Source organism: Notechis scutatus, chromosome 6 (assembly GCF_049901735.1).
Source record: "Notechis scutatus isolate UNSWTSFEM ecotype Mainland chromosome 6, rNotScu1.2, whole genome shotgun sequence".
NCBI classification, from domain to species: domain Eukaryota; kingdom Metazoa; phylum Chordata; class Lepidosauria; order Squamata; family Elapidae; genus Notechis; species Notechis scutatus.
In genome coordinates, this window is record NC_142014.1 from 23,703,590 (window position 1) to 23,726,481 (window position 22,892).

At 41.5% G+C, this 22,892-nt stretch overlaps 1 protein-coding gene across 1 annotated transcript; it reads right to left on the reverse strand.

Annotated features, from left to right (window-relative positions):
- Positions 1-1,487: 1,487 nt before the first annotated feature.
- Positions 1,488-8,240, reverse strand: GPR19 (G protein-coupled receptor 19). Its single transcript, XM_026679239.2, has 2 exons — positions 7,954-8,240; positions 1,488-3,780 (listed from the first exon to the last, which is right to left on the reverse strand). Exons 1-2 carry the CDS (start codon positions 7,992-7,994, stop codon positions 2,511-2,513), a joined length of 1,311 nt encoding a protein of 436 aa, XP_026535024.2. The 5' UTR covers positions 7,995-8,240; the 3' UTR covers positions 1,488-2,510.
- Positions 8,241-22,892: the final 14,652 nt, after the last annotated feature.

Sequence of the window (22,892 nt, forward strand, 5' to 3'; positions counted from 1 at the left end):
TTAATTGGTAGTTTGACTTATATAAGTAATTGGTCTAGACCAGATATTTCGTACTGTGTGAATCAATTGGCTAGATTCAATTCTGCACCGTGTGAAAGACACTGGATTGCAGCTAAGAGGATATTAAGATATCTTAAAAAGACAATGAATTATTCATTGTATTTAGAGCCAAAAGGTGATTTAATTCTGAGTGCTTATGCAGATGCTAGTTTTGCATCAGAAAGAGACACTAGAAAGTCGACTTCAGGAACAGCCATAATGCTGGGTAAGACATTAATAGGCTGGAAGTCAATAAGACAACAGCATATAAGTTTGTCTACTATGGAGGCAGAATTCTCCTGTTTATCTCTGTTATGTACAGAATTAATAATGTATAAACAAATGTTAATTGATATAGGTATAACTGTGGATTATCCTATAATTATACATGAAGATAATCAGGCAGCAATTCAAATGGCCACAAATATTGCAGTAAAAACAAGGAGCAAACATACAGATCTAAGATACCTAAACGTGAGACAATCTGTAAGAAGTAAGATGATTCAGCTAGAGTACTGTATGTCGGAGGACAATTTAGCTGATAATTTTACTAAAGCCCAAGGTGCCAGTAAGCACCAGGAGAGTTGTGAAAACTATGGGATTAGATTGTAAAGGTATTATATATTTATTTCACCCAAAAGGGGAGTATGTTAGGTATAACATTGATACCAAATATGGTTTGGGTGAATAAATATATAAAACTTAGATATCATGGTTTAAGTGCTTATCACTTTAAGCACAATGTTGCAGGCAATTAGCCGATTAAGGGTGCGTGTTAGAAGTTACAATATAAGGAAGCATTAGAAGCTGGAAAGCTTACTGTGACTAACTGTGAATACTGTTTGTACTGTGCCTGTGACCGAGATGATCCTGTCTGCTACTGTTTGCTGATTTACTGCGGAATTCAACTGTTCTACTGTTTGAGCGCCTTGCTGAATATCCAGCGTTTGTTTCTCTGGAGAGAGGCACCGGAGGAGGAGAAGATATCTTTATCGGCTGATAAAGATATTGTAAGGACTCTTAACTTGGACTGTAATAGTGAGTCTTACTGGATGGAAATATAGTGAATGACAAATGGACTGAATGACAATGCTTTAAACTCTAAATGGATTAAAAACTATTTAAACTACAAACAGTGTTTGTGTTCAGTGTGTGTATACTCTGGGGCCCTTCCACTCTCGTTTGGCTGCCTGGCTTGACTACTGCTGCAATACTCTGCTAGGGGTTAATCCCCAAACACTAACAGCTTTTGTTTGTGGGACTGTGGGCAGCTGCCTTTAGGGCTGGAGCTTCCCCGGCTGTTGTATGGCCATTTGTTGTGGACTTGATCGAAGCCTGTCTCCCTAGGCAACCTGGGTCACCAACAGTACATGATAAAATGATTCTTTTCTCCATTTAATGTCTACAGATCCAGGGGATGAGAACAAAACCAGCCAGACAAGTATTGGTATGTCTCTCGCAATACTTTATCGGGGGAAGATTTCTGAAAACAGGGACTGTTGGAACACACAAACCCAGTTTTCAGGTGTGGAAAAAAAAGTATTGTGTTCCATCACAAAATTCCTATTGGGTCCATTCCTTCCTTTCTATATACTGGCCTGATCTACACTAATTGGTCAGAAATAATTTCTAATGCAGAAAGCAAGAATGTATTGCCGGTGCCGACTGTAAGGGTTATTCTAAAGAAGACTGTCATGCCCCTGTCCGAGTCTGATTCGGAGGAGGAAGCCAAACAGCTGACAGGGAGTGGAAGTGTGGCTCCATTGGCTGTAGAGGAAACTGGGGAAGGGCAAAGTCCGGGTGGGCAGAGCAGGGGAGAGGTAGAACAAGGGAGAGGGAATTCAGAGGAAGACCCAGGCCCACCCCCTCTTCATCCTAGGGCACGCAGGAAAGAACGGAGAAGAGAGCAACGTGGGTTGCATGGCTTACGGGGGAGGAAAGGGCCCTGATTCCCTTCATTAGCCACAGCTGGGAAGAAAGTTTGCTGGGAGCAAATGTGAGTTTATCTTATGTTGACTTTGCTTATCTGTGTTCCTGGTGTCTTCCCAATCGTGTTGAGTGATTGTTGTGCCTTCACATCTGGAATTGTTGCTCCTGCCCTGCCGAACTAATTAACTCAGTTTGGCTTGATTGGATTTAAAGTTACAGTTTTTGTTGATCACATTTTGGACTTGATTCTCTGCAGTCAAAAGCTGCTCCTGGGAGAGTTTTTCTCCAGCAAGAAGGTAACCTGGACATTGGGGGCAAAGTTGGAGCTAATAAAGGGACTCCTAGTGATTATCTGACTGTGTTGCCTTTGTGCTCCGCCCTGGGTCATCACAAAGTCTGTAGCTTTAAAACAATGCGCCATAGGATAAAATAAACGGACTCAGTAAAACAAAGCATTTATTTTCCCTGCTTAATTGTATGGAAATCCTTCCTGTAAGATGGCATCTGCTCAAAGGAAGAGTCTTTGAAAGGACTGGCATTAATTATACAAATGTGTTTGGTGGGTTTGAATTAATAGGCCAGGCAAGTTTTTTCTCTTTTGCTTCTCTGTTGAAAGAATCATATATGTTGTCTTTGGAAACGGTTTTTGGTACAATGGGGAATTCTGAGATCCCCACGTAATTTTTCTTGGCCATCTTGGAGCTGGTGGTGACGGTGTAGGCATTACTCCTATAACATTTCATGGAGGACATACAGAAAGTCTCCCTTATCCCCCTCCTGAAGTTGGCATTGTAGGCCGAATACAACGTCGGTTTCAAGGCCGAGGAACTAAACGATATCCAAGTAGCCATCAGAAAGACCAAGGCGCTTTTCCTATGATCGGTCTCGAGTGGGCGCCACAGTTGAACCACGTAAAATGGGAGCCACGAGAGGAGAAAGAGAGAGTTTAACATCAGGAACATTTTGATGGTTTTCACCTTTGTCCTAGGGACCACATTCATTGTTCTCCGGACTGCTCTGCCCTCGCTCCCGATTTTCCAAATGTGCTTGACGACTTTCTGGTAAAAGAAAACAATGAGAACCGATGGGATCAGGAAAGCTACTAATACATGGATGATGCTATAAATGGCACCGTCCCAAGAACAGGGAGGGAAAAAACGGCAGTGGTGGTCTCCATCCGATCCCCCAAAAATGAAAACCGGAGACATTAAGGCTGCGTTGAAGATCCAAGACACCGCAATCATTTTTTTGGCTTTTTCCCTCGTCACCTTGAAACTTAGCGGGTAGACGATCGTGTAGAACCGGTCAACGCAGATGGAAAGCAAGACGTAAATTTGAACCCCGGGGGTGAGATACTGAAAATACCTGACTGCCTTGCACATCATGCTGCCCAATGTCCATCCGTCAGAGGCTAACTGGAACAGGACAAACGGTACGCACCCCACACTCATCAGCAAGTCTGCGCAGGCCATGGAGACCACGAAATAATTGGTGGTCGACTGAGTCCTTCTACTCCTGTAGATGATGAGGCAAACCAGGGAGTTTCCGAAGACGGAGAGTAACCATAACACCCCCCAAAGCAAGCTGGCAATGATGATTTCTCCGGGCATCAACTCGTACTGTGAAACTGTACTGTTTTTCTCTAACCCGAGCTCCTTGGACATGGTGGTGGCCTCGTGGCTCCCCAAAGGGTTCGAGGTTTGTGCCTGAGGGTGGTTTTGTTGCAGGAGACCTGAGGTTGGGGTGAGAAGAGGCGTGGTGTGGCGATCCATGTCTTGGGAGTGCAGCATAGTCAGTCTTTCCCTTAGAGGACTGCATGGGGAGAAAGATCCATCAGTTGTTTTAGGAGTAAAGGAACAGTAACAAACATCACTTGGTCTTCGTATCACAGAATAAAGCCTACAAACTTGAAATTTGGCACATATGTTCCTCTTGGCTTCTAGGTGCTCACTAAGAAAGGACTTTTAGAAATGACCATCAAAGCATTAGTATTTCCTATATTCTTATTCTTATTCTTATTCTTAACACGCTCTGATGCTAAGGAGTTCCACTCCCTCTCCCCACCTGAAAAGAAATCTCTTCCAAATGCAAAACACAAGCAGAGGAGAGGAGTTTCAGTTTTAGTTTTACTTTCACAGCAGCAAGCAGCTTCAGTACAGAACAGTTGAGCTAAGCCACGCCCAGGCTCCTTGCTGTCTCCTTGCTCACAGTAAATATTGTTTCAGTTTCCAAACAGCCCTCAACTCTCTCACACACTGACAGGATGTTAGCCAGATGAATACTGATGGATGCTGGTAGGCAGAGGCAGAATTTCCCCCCCTTATTTTCCTCCCCAAAAACTAAGCCCGACCACATAGTTTTGTAGCGATGCACGGGTAATGAGCTAGTAATTGTATATAAACAGGGCATTAGGATTAGTACCTCACTTATGTTTCCAACATTTTCTGGTGGAGTGTTTCAGGACAGATGAATGTATGCCGCGATTTCTTATATTTTAAAAATTAAATACTAATGCAAAGGATTTGATCCAACTAACTGTTTCCAAGAAAATAGCATAGTATAAACTGTAGATTCTTCATATTTATAAACTACAAGCATATGTCACACTCCAGGTTTTTTATTTCTTGCACTTCTCTGTTTTCCAGTGAAATATTTACATAGGGGTCCAAGTGCCATTTTTTTTTTGCTGGATTTCACAATAGATATTATCTCAATAACTTGAAGTATTATAACATATAACTGGTTTAATCTGTTGGCAGATGAAATTCTATATAAGGGCCCCTACAATTTGGCTTCTTCCAGAGGCACAGAGGAGTAAAGGCAGCTTTTGCTACTCTCTGTTGTTTACTGCTAGCACTCATTGGGTTGCCAAGGTTAAAGAGCTCCCACTTGACTTGACATGAAAAATTATTATTGCTGTTAACGTTCATAGGGTGCCAAATTCTGAAGATGCTTAGCAATTTACAAGCTAAAACACACAAGGAGTAATATCAGGAAAAGTGCACATACGGAAGATTCGTTAATGGTTCAACTACAAAACTGACTTGCAACCAAACTGAGGTGCAGTCAAGATTCCAAATCCTCCAGAAATGCTCAGTCCATTGATTCTTGCCCTGCCTTCAGGTGCTTTGGAGAATAGCTTGACTCCCTCTTCTTTGGGGCAACCCCTGAGGTATTGGCACACGCTATCATGTCACCCTTAGCCCTCCTTTTTTTATTAAACTAGGCATGCTCATTTCCTGCAACTTTTCTTCATACACTTCACAATGGAGCCTACCAAATGTTTGTGGGAAAGCTGTTCCAAAAGATCAACCCAGGTACCAAAAGGCACTGCCGCCTCTGAGCCACTTTTCTCAAGTAGGGCATCGGTACAGTTTCACCTGGGTAGATTGAATTGGTTGGACTGAATCCAACAGGAAAATACATGCACAGCAATATGGGTTGCTAATTTCTATTGTAATCCGAATGGAATATGATTTACATACTGATTCCTCAATATTGTGTTGTTAGGGTTAGCAACATTTTGTTTCCTTTTAGTGATGGACATAAACGTTCTCTCTTTTAGAAGAATATCCTTCTTATAAGCCTTAACATATTGATTATTGGATTTAATTGAATGTCTCTTTGGTTATTAGATTTGTCTTCAATACATTGAATTAGGTGTATGAATCCTGATTCCTAGCACTTGGCTTTCGTTTTCATTAATAGGATATGGCTTGTTAAAAGAAAATGCTAATCAGCTTCTTTAAAGCATTATTTTGGCATGAAGAATTGGTTTCTTTTGTTAATATTGGAAAGGGCTTCATAACTCCTTTGTGTGAGGAGGCATTCAAACTGAGTCCCAGCATGTGTCATATAATGAGAAGCTGAAAAGGCATGATTCAGTTCTAACACAAATGAACAAACAGCAGAATGGAACAAGACATTTTGTCCAAAGTATGTACTTTTTCATGCTTGCTATATTTCAATGCATTTAACATTCAGAACCAAAGCAGAGATATCTTTTGGAAAGAAAATAAGGAGAAGAGAGTTAAAAAAAAAACCCCTCTGTGTTTGACCATTTCTTTCTAGGGAGCCTTCAAAAAGATACCAAGTTACTGACGTTTCATTACCCAAGTCGGTTACATCATCCAAGAGCATCAAGGACCCCATAGATACCAAGTTAATGCCTTTTCTTTTGTGAATTATCCTCTGCTCTGGATGCGAAGGGTTCACGTCTGTGAACTAGAGCCAAGGCAGCTGCAGCCTCATTCTAGATCAGACCAAAGTCCCATTCCTGCCCACAAGACTGGCCAAGGGCCAGCAAGAAAATAATGAGTGGGATATTGGCAAACTAGATCTTCTCCCTCATGCATTAACCACTGATGTTTTTCCCATTCATTAATCTGTTTCTGAGCATCTTTTAAAAATCAATTAATTCACTATCTTACAGCTGCATACCCCATAAATACATATAGTATCAAATAATTTTTCACTGGGTATTTTCCAGGCATTGAATCTCTGTAAAGGAATTTGCTTTGCTTTAATTGTATCCCCCACTCCCACTCATATTGTGAATTAAATGTTATCAATGATGTGCTCAGTGCCAACCCTGAAACAAAGTCTCAGCATATGTAGGTGCATCCTTGAAGTTGAATCAAATCACTCAAATCATATCAAATCAAGTCAGACCAAAAAAAGTTAATTTATGTTGTTTTTTATTAGGGGGGGGGGGGGGGGTTTATTAACCAACAAAAGACATAATAAATGAATAAATTTGATTCTATGGAATTTAAATGGAAAATGAATTAAATTGGACTGAAATATCCCTATGTCTAAAGTACTTAGGTATACAAACACTCAGAAGAAATGTATGCAGATATTGGTTTTGGAAAGAGGAAAATTGGATGAGTTTCTCAGGGCTGGGATGTCAGTCATGTGAATGGGCATGGCAAGAGTTGCCCTGCTTCAAAGCTTGAATAGCGCAGGGCAAAAAGATGGAAAGGCTAAGAAGGAAGCACTGGAATTAAACTAAAGTGAGTTTAAAAAGGGAATTGTACCCTCATATGGACAGAAGGCAATCAGCTACTACATAGTGGCTTCTTTTTTAGTCCCCCAATACAATTTTTTATCTGACCAAGCGTTGTGCCATGTGTTGAAGTACAGTACAAAACATCGTGGCTGTTCCCTGATACCACTAGATGACCTCACTAGAGCTCACTAGAATGTGGCTGGATTCCAGGTCAGTTTGCACCTGCTTCTGCCCTTCTAATTCTACTTTTAAGGGAACTGTCCCAGTGAAACCAACAAAGAGCGGTATATCTTTGAGTCCATTTTTTTGTTTGCATATTTTTAATTCATCAACAGTAGAAAACCTAATCTAGTTCTGATTTCTATCACCCATTGTCTTTTGAGATCTGTGGCATTATTCTTTCCACTTTCTCCTGATCCCAATTCAGTGGGCATACTGCTTAAAAGATATTCCTTTTTTTTGCTTCTGCTTTTACATTTAGGAATAATTGTCTATTGAACGTTCAATGTAAACCATTAGTCCTGCAGATCTCCATGCCATCATCTTCAGTGGCATGCAGGTACAGTACTGAATAACAGCACGAATCCAGACTATCGGTCCATTAACATCAATATTGTCAATTTGGGGGGCTAGCGTCCATCTTTTTACACAAATCTCCTTTCCAGCCTTGCCACAAGGGATGCCCAATATACCAGTTTTGACCCTGTGCTTGCAAACTATGTATCCCCAAACCTATAAAACCTCACTTTCTATGCAATGCTAAAAGAACCAGCACCACTGGCTGTTCTAATGACAAGAATAACTGGTATTTAAAGGATGTGAGACAGCTGAACTGATTTCATTTTTTTTAATTTAAGTGTCTACCATTGATCCAGCAAGGTCCAAAGAAAAAGAACATTAAAATTAAAATTGGAATGTTTTCCCTCGATCCAATCCCTTGCTTCCCAGAAGGAAGGATGCAGAATGAATCCTACCTGCTTCCAGGCATAATCCCAAATTCAGCAAAGTTGCCCATTGAGAATTTCGGTTGCGAGGGCCAGCTTCATTTTGGAGACCAGCTTTGATATGCACCGTTGCTCCACCTCTGGATGTTGGGCCGCCGAGGGCTGAATGAAAGTCAAACATGTTGCACTTCCTTCTTTCCCTGGGAAATGAAATAAGAGATGTGGCCTGGAACTCAGTGCTGACGCCCCTTTTCAAACTCCTAAAGCGGATCGCATGGAATACGAGTCACGTGGCCCGCTCCCCGAGAGCTAAATTAAAACTCCCTCGTCTCTTTTCTTAAAAAAAAAAAAAAGAGAGAGAGAGAGAGAGTATTCGCTATTCAAGAACAATCCCGTTGCACTAACCAAACAGGTCTCAAATTTATCTGCATACGTTCGTAACTCGGAGGGGGAACGTGCCTGTAATACGTGAGGAGGGGGGGGAATTGACATTCTCCCCCCCGCCTTGTTGAAAGTCATTTATGCCGTAGGTAAATGAGGCGCTTCCAGCACCATGGACAGTGGTAGAGTCTCGGAAGGACGGCCATAATTCCTAAGCGGCTCAAACTGTTGGATCTCTTGGGAGATTTCATTAGCCCCTTTTCCCCGGCAGACATGAGATTCACAGAACCATAGACTCATGGGGCTGAAAGGGACCTGGGAGGTCTTCTAGTCCAGCCTCCCTGCCCAAGGCAGGAGACCTTACTGCACCCCAGACCAACCTTTCAATCTTTTATTGGAAGTCTCCACAACCGAGCACCCACAACTCCCAGAGGCAAGCTGTTCCATTGCTCAATTGTTTTTATGGGCAGGAAATTCCTCCTTAGTTCCAGGTTGGATCTCTTTTGAGGCGAGCGTCCACCCACTGCTCCTTCTCCTGCCCTCGTGCACCAAGAGCGGCACCCCCCCTTCCAACTCACCCCCCCCCCCTTTACCTTTGCCATCCTCTCAAGGGGAAATGCTCCCCGCTGGCCACGGTTCTGCATCTCATCTCCCACGCTGCCCCGCTCCATCCTTTTTCCGCCTCAAATGCTTCCGATCCCAAGGAAGGAGAAATTCAGACGGCATATCCAGCTGCCATCTCATGCTGACGTCCTAGTTGCCATGGCACTGAGTGATTGTTGAAGAGGATGGTTTTCTTTTCCAACAATAATCATTAGGGTGGAAGAGGAAAGAAGGGCGAAAACCAGGAATGGCAAAGGAGATGGCATTTCCCTAGATTCAGTAAACCAGTCAGGCTTCCTGGTTAAACTCTTATTTTTCTGCTAATGCCTGGCCTCCTAAAATTTCAGTCTATGCTCACTTCAGCCTCTTTCCTGTGTGTTCTGAAAGGGCTGACTTCATCTAAACTCATCTTTAAAGGATCAAAGCCTTTTTAGAACCCTTCTGTGCCCAAAATATCTGTGAAATTCTCAGTCATCCAGATCATAGTTGTATCAAAAATAGTTTTTTATTTTTTGAAAAGGCAACTGGGCTGACTTTTTTTGAGGAAGACGACCACGTTTCGCTTCCTATCCTGGAAGCTGAAAGTGAAACGTCTTTTCTCAAAAAAACCCTATCCACTTGCCTTTTCAAAAATAAAAATCACTTTTGATATGACCTTTCTATGGCTTTCCACAGTTACCAAGCACACATATCTGGCTGAGACTGCAGGTATATTCTCTTTGCCTGGTCTTGAAAAATCTTCCTTTTGCTTTAGTCATGTATGACAGGTAAAAGTTAGACATACCCAGCTTGACAAGTTGATAGATAAGACTTGAGGGAATGGAAAAGGGGGAAAAAAAACAGAATTTGAGATGTTGTTACCTGGAATTATGTGTTAAGTGTAATGATGGTTAGAGACCTACTCTGAAGATGAAAGTGAAGGTTTTACTGTAATCCTTTATGATGGTCTCATTATACAGATGCAAAGCATCACTGTGCACGAATTTAGCTTTCATATTAAAAAAATTGAGAAGGAATCTCTTGTATTATGGAAAAAAGATAATCTGATATATTTAAAATGAAAATACAAGCAGCAGTAGGGATATTATTAAAAATGGTCTGAAGTTTAAGGTTCTACCCTGTAGATAGGGAAGAATAAATAATCAAATGCTATCATATTTCCTTTCCAATGGTGCCATTAAACCTACATTTAAAAAAGATTTCCCTGTTCAGTTGTGTCTGATTCTAGGGGGCCATTACTCTGTTTCTTAGCCAATGGAACCAGCATTATCCAAAGACAATTTTCGTGGTCCTGTGGCTAGCATGGCTACACACCAAAGGTTCATGGAATGCTCTTATCTTCCTAGTGAAGTGGTACCTATTAATCTACTAGCATTTGATTTAAGCTTAAGATTTCTTTCTCAGACTGTCATGCCCTTGGTAGAGTCGGACTCTGAGGGAGAGGAGGAACAGCTGACAGGGAGTGGAGGTGTGGCTCCTGAGGTTGTGGAGAAGGCTGGGGAAGGGCAGAGGCCATCTGGGCAGTCAGAGGAAGAACCAGGCCCATCCCCTCTGCATCCTAGGACATGCAGGGGGGAACGGAGAAGGCAACAACTTGGCTTACACGAGAGAGGAGGCGGCCATGATCCTCTTCATTGGTTGCATCTGGGGAGACTAGTATATAAGAGAGACGATTACAACACAGCGTTGTTCTATGTTCTATAATGGGAGGTTGACTATGGTTGTTCCCAGACTCCACATCTATGGAGATTCTCCATCATCCATGTCATGGTTTCCAAAGGGCAATTGGACTTCCTTGATTTTTTTTACCTTGAAAACTAAACGAACTGAAGAAGCTTCTTAGATGAGAAGCAAAATGTTTTCAAAGAAAAAGAAAGAAAGTCCAGTTGCCTTTTGAAAAAGCACCTCCAGATTCCATACACAAAAGAACAATAGGTGAGGCATTCTGATGTATTTGGGCTCTGATAAACTAGTTGCTGATTGGAGACACAGTCTTGCTAACAAATGCCGAGGATGGAGCGGAGACCATGCATGAGAAAGTTCTCTAATGGTGTGATGTGCCTTCATTACAGAGTCCAGGATTCACATCCTATACTAAAGAAGAGATTGCTACAGCTGTGTAGACTTTCAGCTTTGTGGAAATACAGGTGATTGAGCACTCTAGTATGCAGCTGTCCCAGTGCCTGGCTGGCTTTGCTGTTCTGGAGTCAATTTTCTTTGTCCAAAGACTTGCTTCAGATGATACGTCCCAAATATTTGAAATTTTTTACATTTGTCAGCTGGGTATCATCAACAGTGATTTTTGATTCTGCAGGCTTAGTATTTTCTAGCTAATCTAAAAGCAGAGCCAAACCTTCCTTAGGACTGAAGCTTCTACTTTTCAGTGCAGACAGGTTGCAGATAGATAGATCTCTAAGTGAATCTGTGATTCTGCGAGTAAATCAATCTGCCTGACTGCTTTGTCTGCTTTTGGGTAAAAGTTGCTCCTTTTTTAAATAAAAAATTCAATATTTACATACTTGGTGAGTTGTGAGTTAATTTTATGAGTTTGCTTGCAAGCAAATTTTATGTGACAGACTCAGGTAGCCGATTGCAGATAGATATCTAAGTGAATTCTGTTAGCTACTCAATCAGCCTGCCTGCTTTGTCTGCTTTTGGGTAAAGGCTGCTCTTTTTTTTATAAAAAAAATCAATATTTACATCAATATTTATAATATTTACATATAAGCCATGCCCACCCAGTCACATGACCACAAATTAGGTCACACCCACAGAACTGGTTGTTAAGAAATTTGAATCCCACCCCAGGGTAAATTGCAATATAAAATATTTTCCGTATCCTAAATGATCATATGGATAACATTGGTGTTCCAGGTTAATTCTCAGTTTGAATCAATCTATTTTCAACGGGTTAACCTACGACCACATATTTCTTGACACTATTATTGTCAGGGATTTGCGCACCCTGTGTCCAAATGGAGTCAGAAACGCTGACACAAACTTGTAGTTTTATACAAATAAATATATTTTACATTTATATTTACAGCAGACGAGACAGTCAGAAACATCATGAGGTAAATCACAAAACAGCATTCAGAGCACCCAGAAGGTAAAAAAAAAAAGGCGGGAAAAGGGGAAACTGTCACCAAGAGCATAAAATTCCTGTTTTGTTGCAATATTAAATAGGAGAAGCTGACAAAAGTTGGTGTTCCTAAATTGAACACATCTAGTAATCTGACTGTAGATATTTTCCCCCACAAGCTTACTGAATCTTCCCTACAGCCTGAGTGAGAACATACTGTTCCGTGCATTGAATGTGTAATACCTTCACAGCAATTCTTGCAATTGATCTTGTAAACAGTCCCAGTTTCACCCTCATGAGTATCTTTAAGGAGCTTAAGCACACAAATGCAAACAGAGATTCATCACCAAAACTGGAAGAAGAAGAAAATGAATCATAAAAACAAAACTACAAATGTGGCAAAGAAAAAATAAATTGAATGGAAAAGTCAGCATTGCACAATTGTATGTAGATCCACCAGGTGAAGCTGTAGGACTGTTTGTGAAATCCAACAGAAGACAGGAACTCAGTTACGTTTGCTGGCTTACAGGAAACCCTTTTTGTTATTTTATTTTTTTACTATTTCTGGGATATTTTGGTCCTCGATTTTGTTATTTCACTGTAAAACAACCTGAGTTACAAACACAAAGTTATAAAAAAAGAGCTTCTTATATGTAGTGTAAGATATATATATAAAACATTGTAAATTACGTAAATAAATTAATTGTTAGTAAATTAATTGTGATCCAGCAAAAACGATAAAAGGACACTCAAAAACCAACAAGGAAAATATTGCCTATAGAAACTCTTATGAACATAGAAACCAAAATCAGATGCAAATATTTTTTAGGTATTGATTCCTGATAATGCAAAGCTTTGCAAAAGTTTTCTTGCATGAGAAAAGCTCAAATTCATTAAACTGAATGTGTGCAGGTAGTCCTTAATTTACAGCCATTAATTTAATGGTCATTCAAAGTTAGAAGGCACTAAAAAAAGTTAAATGAGGTTTTTACACGGCCATTACAGCATTGCTCCTGGTCACATGATCAAAATTTGGCTGCTTGGCAACTGGTGTGTATTTATGACCATTGTACTGTCCCGGGATCATGTGATTGCCATGTGTGTCACCTTCCCAGCAAGCTTCCCACAAGCAAAGTCAGTGGTCATCAAGCAAAGCCAGATTTGCTTAATGACCTTAAGATTCACTTAACAACGGTGGCAGAAAAAATTGTAGAAAGAGGCAAAAACTTGTTTAACAATTGCCTCGCTTAGCAATGAAAATTTTGGGCTCTATTGTGATTATCAATATTAATGAAGGAAAGATGAAGTTATTTTGTTTGTTGTTATATAAGGAACAGGCAAGACATTGTGTGTGAGAGAGAGCACCCCTAAAAGGCAGGATAATGATCATGACCACAGAAAGACACCCCATTTATTTAATGAGTCATACAACCCGATATAATCTCTCTATATAAAAGCGAAAACCATGCACGGAGCATCACGAAACTTGACATTTGGCACGTATGTTCCTCTTGGCTTCTGGGGGCTCACTAAGAAAGGATTTTTCGAAATGACCATCAGAGCATTAGTATTTCCTATATTATTATTATTATTAACACGCTCTGATGCTAAGGAGTTCTACTCCCCCTCCCCACCTGAAAAGAAATCTGTTCCAACTGCCAGTTGCCTCACATTCCGTTACCATAGTAACTCCACAGCCATTTGCACCACCAATCAGGTGACTCAAGAGGACACAGACAAACCTCCACATTGCCTCAACGACTCTCTAAAAGGATGCAAACTACACTTCCAAACAGAAAGCTACTTTGCAGTGTTTTTATTACACTCCATCCAGTCAGAGCTGAAGAAGCTCCTTGGATGAGAAGCAAAACATCTTCAAAGAAAAACCAGGAACTCCAGTTGTCTCCTGAAGAAAACCACCTTTGGAACAACGGTTGGAGGATCGTATTTGACAACACCTTTGCTGGATAGATGATAGATAGATAGATAGATAGATAGATAGAGATAGATAGATAGATAGATAGATAGATAGATAGATAGATAGATAGATGATAGATAGATAGATAGATAATAGAGGGGTGGGATTCTACAGGTTCGTACCTATTCGCTAGAACCGGTTGTTAACATTCTAAGCAGTTCGGAGAACCGGTTGTTAGAAGAAATTACTGGCCTAATCCTGTAAGGAAGGCAGGAAGGAAACATTCTGGGGTTGCTTACAGAAACTGTCTCTCCGTTAACCCTTATTACATTCTTGGCAGGACTAGACTTTCTATCTCAGGAACTTCTCTGAAGTTTTTTTTACCCTCCTTTGCTGGTACTTTGCTTGTGTGGAGTGACCATTCAAAGTTACAATGGCACTGAAAAAGGTGACTTATGACTGTTTTTCACACTTACGACTGTTGCAGCATCCCCACAGTCATGAGAGGCCAGGCGAGGAGATGTGAGTGATGTTGAGTTGGCCATGCCCAGCCAATAACATGACCACCAAGCCATGCCCACCAACTAAGCCACACCCACAGAACCAGTTGTTAAAAAAATTGAATCCCACCCCTGGATAGATAGATAGATAGATAGATAGATAGATAGATAGATAGATAGATAGATAGATAGATAGATAGATGATGGAGAGATGGAAAGGAATGGAACAGAGAAAAGAAAGGAAGGGAAAGGAAAGGAAAGGAAGATGGGAAGGGAAAGGAGGAAGGAAGGAAAGAAAAAAAGGAAGGAAAGGAAAGGAGGAAACAATGGAGGCAAGGCAAGGCAAGGCAAGGCAAGGAAAGGAAAGGAAAGGAAAGAATGGAAAGGAAAGGAAAGGAAAGGAAAGGAAAGGAAAGGAAAGGAAAGGAAAGGAAAGGAAAGGAAAGGAAGAAGGAGAATGGGAGGAAAGGCAAGGCAAGGCAAGGCAAGGCAAGGCAAGGCAGGGAAGGAAAGGCAAGGAAAGGCAAGGCAAGGAAAGGAAAGGAAAGGAAAGAAGGAAAGGAAAAGAATGGAAAGGAAAGGAAAGGGGAAAGAAGGAAAGGAAAGGAGGACAGGAAGGGAAAGGAGGAAAGAAGGAAAGCCCAGGCTCCTGCACAGCCCGATCACATACTTTCATTGCAAAGCACGGGTATCCAGCTAGTGTTGTCATACAATGGTAAAGTACAACTTTCTGCGCTGCGTTTGTGCAAATGGGCGTGCATGAAAGCTGGAATATGTGACACCCACTCGGGGCAAGCCACAGTGGCATTTGCAGGAAAGGGTCAAACAGGCAAATGGCAGGGACAACTGTGCAATTGAAGCCCTTTCCTCCTTATATGTGTATGCAGTGCACCGATGTACAAAGCGGTAGAGATTTCATTGTGCTGACTTTTTAACATTCCAGACCAGCACCAGACATCACTGGCAGCTCCTACGGCTAGAAAGATTTGCTCCAAAAGATTCCAGCTTAGGCCGTGTGTGGAAAATAGAGTGTGAAGAAGACAAAAGATGGCTCCACAAACAACCCACAGCCCAGTGGTGGGATTCAAACAATTTTATTACTGGTTCTATGGGCGTGGCTGGATGGGTGTGGCTTGGTGGGCATGGCAGGGGAAGGATACTGCAAAATCTCCATTCCCTCCCCACCCCCACTAACCTGCTTTCCAGCTCTGTTTTCCTGTGCAGGGCAACCAAAGAAGACCCAGCCGATCAGCTGGGACTCGGGAGGCGGAGAAGAGATGGGGGCGGGGCCAGTCAGAGGTGGGATTTGCTACCCAAAATTTCCGCTACTGGTTCTCCAGAACTGGTCAGAACTGGCTGAATACCACCTCTGAGTTATGTAAGGCTTTGGTTGCTGCATTCTGCAGAAGGCAGATCTGGGCATCCAGAGTTCTTGTCAGCAGTAAAGCAACTTCTTTAGCTGTATGTTACCTATCACTTCCTGTTGTTCTTTCTGCTCGTGGGCGATGAGTATCAGAGGAGGTGAGATTTATTGTTGTGCCTGGTCAGAAGGCTGACAATCATTAACCTTGCCCAACACGACAAAAACAAAATCATTGATTGGTTAGGCTGGCTAGGGACAAAGACAGAACACACTGTTCAATGATGTCACACCAAGATAGGGAAGTATTGCCATCATAGCACATTAGAGACATTTATGTTCCCAGCAGGGAATTGCTTGCTGTTCTACAGAAAACCTTGATAGCTCTTCTTCACAAATAGGCCTACTTCCCTTAAAAGCTATCCTGGTTTGGAGCCACCCTTATACCTTGGTAGGGATTTCCACAGTTTCTTTGCCATGCCCCTGGTGGAGACTGACTCTGAGGGAGAGGAGGAACAGCCAACAGGGAGTAGAAGGGTGGCTCCGGAAATTGTGGAGGAGGCTGGGGAAGGGCAGAGGCCAGTTGAGCAGTCAGAGGACCCAGGCCCATCCCCTATCCATCCTAGGGCATGCAGGGAGGAGATGATAAGGGAGAAATGTGGCCTACTCGGGAGGAGAGGGCCTTGATCCTCTTCATGGGCTGCAGCTGTGACAACTGAATAAGAGGATGGACCTGCGTACGGGCAAATGCTGGAAACAAAGCGTGGAAATATTTCTAGTTGATGGTTCTTCTCTGAGTTTAGCGTCCTTTCCAGTGTGTGTTATCTGTGGACGTCCTCCAGCCCTTATCTGGCCTGGTTTGTATTGCTTTTTTCCTTCTTGTAACTGTTTGTGTGGGAGTTTTTTGGCTTCCATCAAGAATATTTGGAGCCTGAAAGCACAGTGAAAGAATAAAAGGGGCTTCTCCTGTTTTCTGTGATTGTGTTTGTTTTGTATGCCACCCTGGGTCATCACACTCTTTCTTCGTGAAGCATTAATTCTTTTTATTTATCTTTCCTTTTCTAGTATGGAGAGAATGGGAGAAAAAACATATCCTTTCTCCTAAAATCCAATCTTTTTTTTAATCTTCTATGTCAGTATTTTTCAATGTCAGCAACTTTGAGGTGGGTGGACTTAACTCCCAGAATTCCCCACCGAGCATGCTTTTAAAGTGTATGGATTTCCAGGACTTCCCAGATAGTATGCTGGCGAGAGAATTCTGCGAATTGAAATCCACACATCCTAAACTTAATGAAGTTGAGAAATACTGCTAATACTGTTATGTAATATTTACTTTATTTTTTTACAGTTGTTTTATTGTATTATGAGACCCAAGAAATAACATACTGTTTAGATAAAGTTATATTTGTACTGTATTCTCTAGCAATTATTAACACACTGATATGTAGATAACTTAAGCGTTCAAAGATAGAGAAAAAGAGGCTTACCAATAGTCTCTGCTTAATGACTGGTCACTTATTAACTGTTCCAAGTTATCATGGAACCCCAAAAGATACGTATGACCCAGTGGTGGGATTGAAATTTTTTCACTACCGGTTCTGTGGGCATGGTTTGGTGGGCGTGGCAGGGGAAAGTTACTGTAAAATTTCCATTCCCTCCTGACTCCTGGGGAAAGGATATACTGCAAAATCTCCATTCCCTCCCTACCCCACTAACCTGCTTTCCAGCTCCATTCTCCTGTGCAGGGCAACCAAAGAAGACCCAGTCGATCAGCTGGGACTCAATGGGAGGCAGAGAAGAGATGAGGGCGGGGCCAGTCAGGGGTGGGATTTGCTGGTTCTCCAAACTCCTCAAAATTTCTGCTACCAATTCTCCAGAACTGGTCAGAACCTGCTGAAGACCACCTCTGGTATGACCCGAGTCTGGAGTTACAATGGCAGTAACCTCACCCATTTTTGAGCACTTTGACAGCTAGTTGCAATATTCCGTAGTTATGTGATGAAATCTAAAAAAATTTCAAGAAACTTCCCAGCCAAAAAACTACCATTGACTTAACTGAATGCCCATTGAAAAAAAAAAGTTATACCACCATAACAAAGATCTCCTGGTAGAGTTATAGGAATTGCCCAAAGCCCTTTCATTACATCGTCATCCAGCAAGGCTCAACCAAGCCTGGGACTCAGGACAGCCTATAGAGTTGCTCCTGCATGGCCCCATGGGAGTCTGACAACCAATCAGAATACAAGCTCCAATTCAAATCCCAACAGAGGGTATAAAACCCAGGGACTCTCAGCATCTCCTTCCTTCTTTCTACACCCAAGGCATGTGATCCTGTCTACCATTAAACCATCTTTCCAAGCAGCCACCATGTTTCCAGTGTCTTTCTTCCCCACTTGGAACTGAACCCAGAAGGATAATTCTTCCAACATCAGCATAAGTCTTTCTGACTTATGACAGAAATACTCGACTCCATTACTGTCATAAGTTGAGAACTACCTGTATGTCAGTGTTAACTACAATCTTGAAATGTCAGTGTTCAATAAACATAAGGTCGTTTCGATTTTACATCCAAAACTAAATTACAGCATTGATGAACAACTGTAAATTACATCAAAATATTTGATGTACAACAGAGGTTTTTGTCTTAAGCTGAAAATTTAATATATGGTCTTCTCTTATTGTTGCTGATTGTTGTTTGTGCGTGTAACAGAAAAAAAAAAATAGAAAAACAAAGAAGAAAAAAGGTTTTTAAAACAGAAATTAAAAAAGACTATGGTATTTGATTTTTAACTTTCCTCTTTATGTGCCTCTACTAATTTGGGGTTTTTATAAACAGTTAGATCCCCTTAGAAAGTAAGCTTTATATATTTGTCGCGCTGCATAATAAATTGTATGGAGAGGAACCATTCTTCTTTAAATGACTTTTATTTTCTTATAACACTTTCCTCCTCCTCCTCATTTATTTGTTATTTTCTTCTCTTATTTTCTAACTTAGAAAGTTTAAATGCTGTCTCCTTTCCTAGGAGAGCATTCCACTCCTCTCCCTTGTTCCTTCTCTGCAATTTCCTCCCTGAAATGAGATGTCACTATTGATTAACATTTTAAAAAAGAGATTTATTTTAAAATCTGTGTTCCAAAATTGGAGGCAAATAGGCATAATTATGAACAGATTTCCTTAATCTAAAAGCTCGGGCAGAAACTTGTTCTTTTCCATTTGATGACTCCTTACACTATTGTGGTACCTTCTGGTTTTTCGGGAGCACTGAACTAGGGGGAAAATGCTTTATTATCTGTATAAAATGTAAGTCTGGATCAACAGACCTGCCCTCACATCAGAGTGGCTCATACAATCAAGCCATCCTTGGTTGCCCAGTCCAATTTTGAGTGATCCTGCAGAGAAATCCTTAGTTGTATCATTCATTCAAACTCAGTGTTTCTGAATCTCTCCTCAGGATCAGAGACATTGTAAAGTTTTATCTAGCTGGCTTATCAACTTCATATAGAAATCATCCGACCCCATAATCCCTTCCATCGAGGTGGAGTCTGGGCAACTGAATGGAAGTGATTGTGTTTACTGGCCGGATGCCCTTCCTGTCACCAATGCGGAGGTTCTTCCCCGCAGAGATATTCTCAGTGGGCCCAAAGAGAAAAATATCTGCCACTACCTAGGATCAAACTTACATCCTCCTGATTGTGAGGCAAGAGCTCCATCTCTAAGCCACCATACCATTCATCAACATCATATAGACGTGATGAGAGTTAATCTTTTAGCTGATTCAAGCACAGTAAATTTATTCCACTGAATTTAAGAAGGGCCTTTCCCTTCCCTTCCCATCTCTTCATGCTACACTTCCAAGACAAGTCTAATCGTTCCTGCTATAGCCCACATTTGAAAATTGTGTGAGGCCACAGACAAAAAGGTTAGGAAGACAAACAACATCCTGGGAAGCAGTGTTATTTTGCAGAAATCTAATTTTGGTAAGTTCCTGACAGAGGAGGTGTGGAATTTCATATTTTGCGAGGAACATTATGAACAGGGCAGCCAATTCTGAACTTCCTCATCTCTCTGCCACATCTACAGACAAAACAATCCGTTGGCATCCATCGCTGCGGATGTCTGTAGCTTTTGCCAGGACATTTGGAAACCTGCCAAGAACTCGGGTGGAGTCAGAAACCAGTAGGTCATGTGGGGTTACAAATATTTACAACTGCCAAGCTAATTTTCTAAGTTGTTCAGTTAACTGACCTACGGAAGAGGGTTTAATTCATAACCCCCCATCAGAAAGCAAGTGGGAAGCATTAAACAAATATTCGTTGGCCTGTCGTATTTAAACCTAAAATTAAATATGTGGACTAGTTTATACCGAGGAATCTATCTGTTGAAGTTCACAGTGGAAAAGGAGATGGCTTTGCATTGCAACCTATCTGGATGGTATGATTACTGTCGGTCACCTGGATTTGTAGCTGGGATATGGGATTGAAACTGGGATATGGGATTGAAACTGCTTTGGTCACCTGAGCAAAGGACCTACATACCAGAGGTGGTCTTCGGCAGGTTCTGACCCGTTCTGGAGAACTGGTAGTGGAAATTTTGAGTAGTTCCAAGAATCGGCAAATACCACCTCTGACTGGCCCCGCCCCATCTATTCTCTGCCTCCCGAGTCCCAGCTGAGGTCTTCTTTGGTTGCCCTGCATAGGAGAACGGAGCTGGAAAGCAGGTTAGTGGGGTGGGGAGGGAATGGAAATTTTGCAGTATCCTTCCCCTGCCACGCCCACCAAGCCACGCCCACCAAGCCACGCCCACAGAACCGCTAGTAAAAAATGTTGAATGTTAAATGTCAGAATGCTGAGAGGCTCCTCGGTAGACTACAAATCAGCACCAATACAACGTTGGAGAAATCGTAATTTTATTGAAAACCCTGAACACATCCCCACAAGGTTGTAGCCGGTTCAGGCAAACCCCTAGCTCTGATAATCAGCTGGCTCCAAATCAATTTCCTCCGATGATCACGTGGGCCCATCCGCCCGCCTCTGTGCTGTAGTCATCTATATCTGCTTAGCTGATTTGCACGGCAGAACGGATTCCCACGCCTCAACTGTGTTACTTCCCCGAAGTAACATCAGAGCTAAGTAATTTCTAAAGCTGTTGCACGCGCGATTAGTGAACCAGTTGTTACTCCGGCAGCATTTCACGCCTGGTTGTAGCCAAGAGATATCACCCACAAGCATTAACAGAAGTTCCTTACTTCAGTATTAAATACTGCAATCCCCACTGCAGAATACATTTTGGAAACACGGACACTTGTTCTAGTACAATAATCATCTCTTCAAACATTAGGAGAAGCTTTAGTAGTTCCTCAGGATGTGATTCATAATGGAAATTGAGTGGTGAACTTTGTGAAACAATGAAACTGGACGGACAAATGAAGCCATGTCCTTCCCACGGGTTGAGGTTCATCTCAAGTCACACACTTCATATACTGGATAATTTAGCCCTCTGCTAGCTATTAGAATTGTTTAAGAAGGTTACGGATGTGTGGACCAGCTCCCAGAATTCTCCATGATGGTTGGAGAATCCTGGGAGTTGAAGTCCACACATCTTAAAGTTGCCAAGAATAATCCCATCTATTTCTAATGAAAAGAGAAAAGCTTAGAACACACAACTATATGTAGCTATCAGGTTGTAAACAGTGCCTCTAAAAATGCCAATAATCCAAATCCATGTAAAAAACAAAACAAAACAAAACAAAAATTAAAAGACTTGGTACAAGTCTTTATAGTAGCATTTATGGCTATAAATGCTACTTGAACAACTCTCCTTCCAGCCTCCCTGGACAGTAGTTTCATGTCTTTCAACCAGGTTTCATGTTTTTTTTAAAATTTATTTACTTATTTTTATTATGCTTTTTCACGTTTACATATCTCATTCTCAATCTTAACAACACTGTGGCATCGTTTTTACATATACAGATCTCCATTCATTTATATTGATTTATATACATTTATATACATTTTTCTTATCTCTACTATTCTCATTCCTACTATTCAACCATTCATACCAATTCTCCCAGACTGCGTAATACTCTGATTCTTCTTTGCCTTTTAGCTCTAGAGCAGGGGTGTCCAACCTTGGCAACTTTAAGACTTGTGGACTTCAACTCCCAGAATTCCTCAGCCAGCTTTGCTGGCTGAGGAATTCTGGGAGTTGAAGTCCACAAGTCTTAAAGTTGCCAAGGTTGGACACCCTGCTCTAGAGTGAGTTTGTCCATCTCAGCACATTCTAATACCTTTCAAATTACTAATTCCTCCGGCCGTATACTATCTCGCTTCTAACATTCTGCGAATGCCATCCTCACCGCTGTTGTTATGTGTAATATCATGTATTTGGTCTTTTCCATTTCCCCTTAATTATTCCTAAAAGGAACAGTTCAGGTTTGAACTCTATTTGACATTTCGTTATTTCTTGCAACCAGTATTTTTTGGCTTAGAGGCATAGCCACCACATGTGGAAGAAGGTACCCTGGCTCTGTTTACATTTCCAACATCTTGGGTTCATATTGGGAAGGTTTCATGTTTCTTAACTGAGCAAGACCCAAAGAACCTAAAATTATTTGGGTCATCTCCTAACCCTGTCTTAGGTGTGTACAGGAGAGCTGAAGCAGGAGAAGGAAGTCCTTCACAAAGCATGCTAGTGCAAGAGAAGACTCTCTGGGGAGCTTTAAAGCAGCTGCATCCACTGGGAAAGTCCACATGGCTATTGTGATGACCTGGAGTGTATCAAAAATATATCAAAAACCAAAACGTAAATAAAGGTCCTTCAATGCCTTCAACTTGGCTTCACTGTTTAATTGTTCACAGTTTAAGATTAAAACTATTTTCAAAATAACATTCCAAATGAAAGAAACACAGTTCAAATTCAAAGAGCAGATAACGAAGCAAAAACCAAAAACAAACCGCACTGAATAAAATTCCACGACAGACCAGGATAAATAATTACAAACTTCAGGAAGATAACCAGGTACAGTCCGTTGGAAGAACGCCAACCAAGATAAACCTCATCTAGGAATAAAACACTAATTTGTCTCCAGCGTCTGTTAGCACGCAGGTCCAATCTCTTATGCAGAT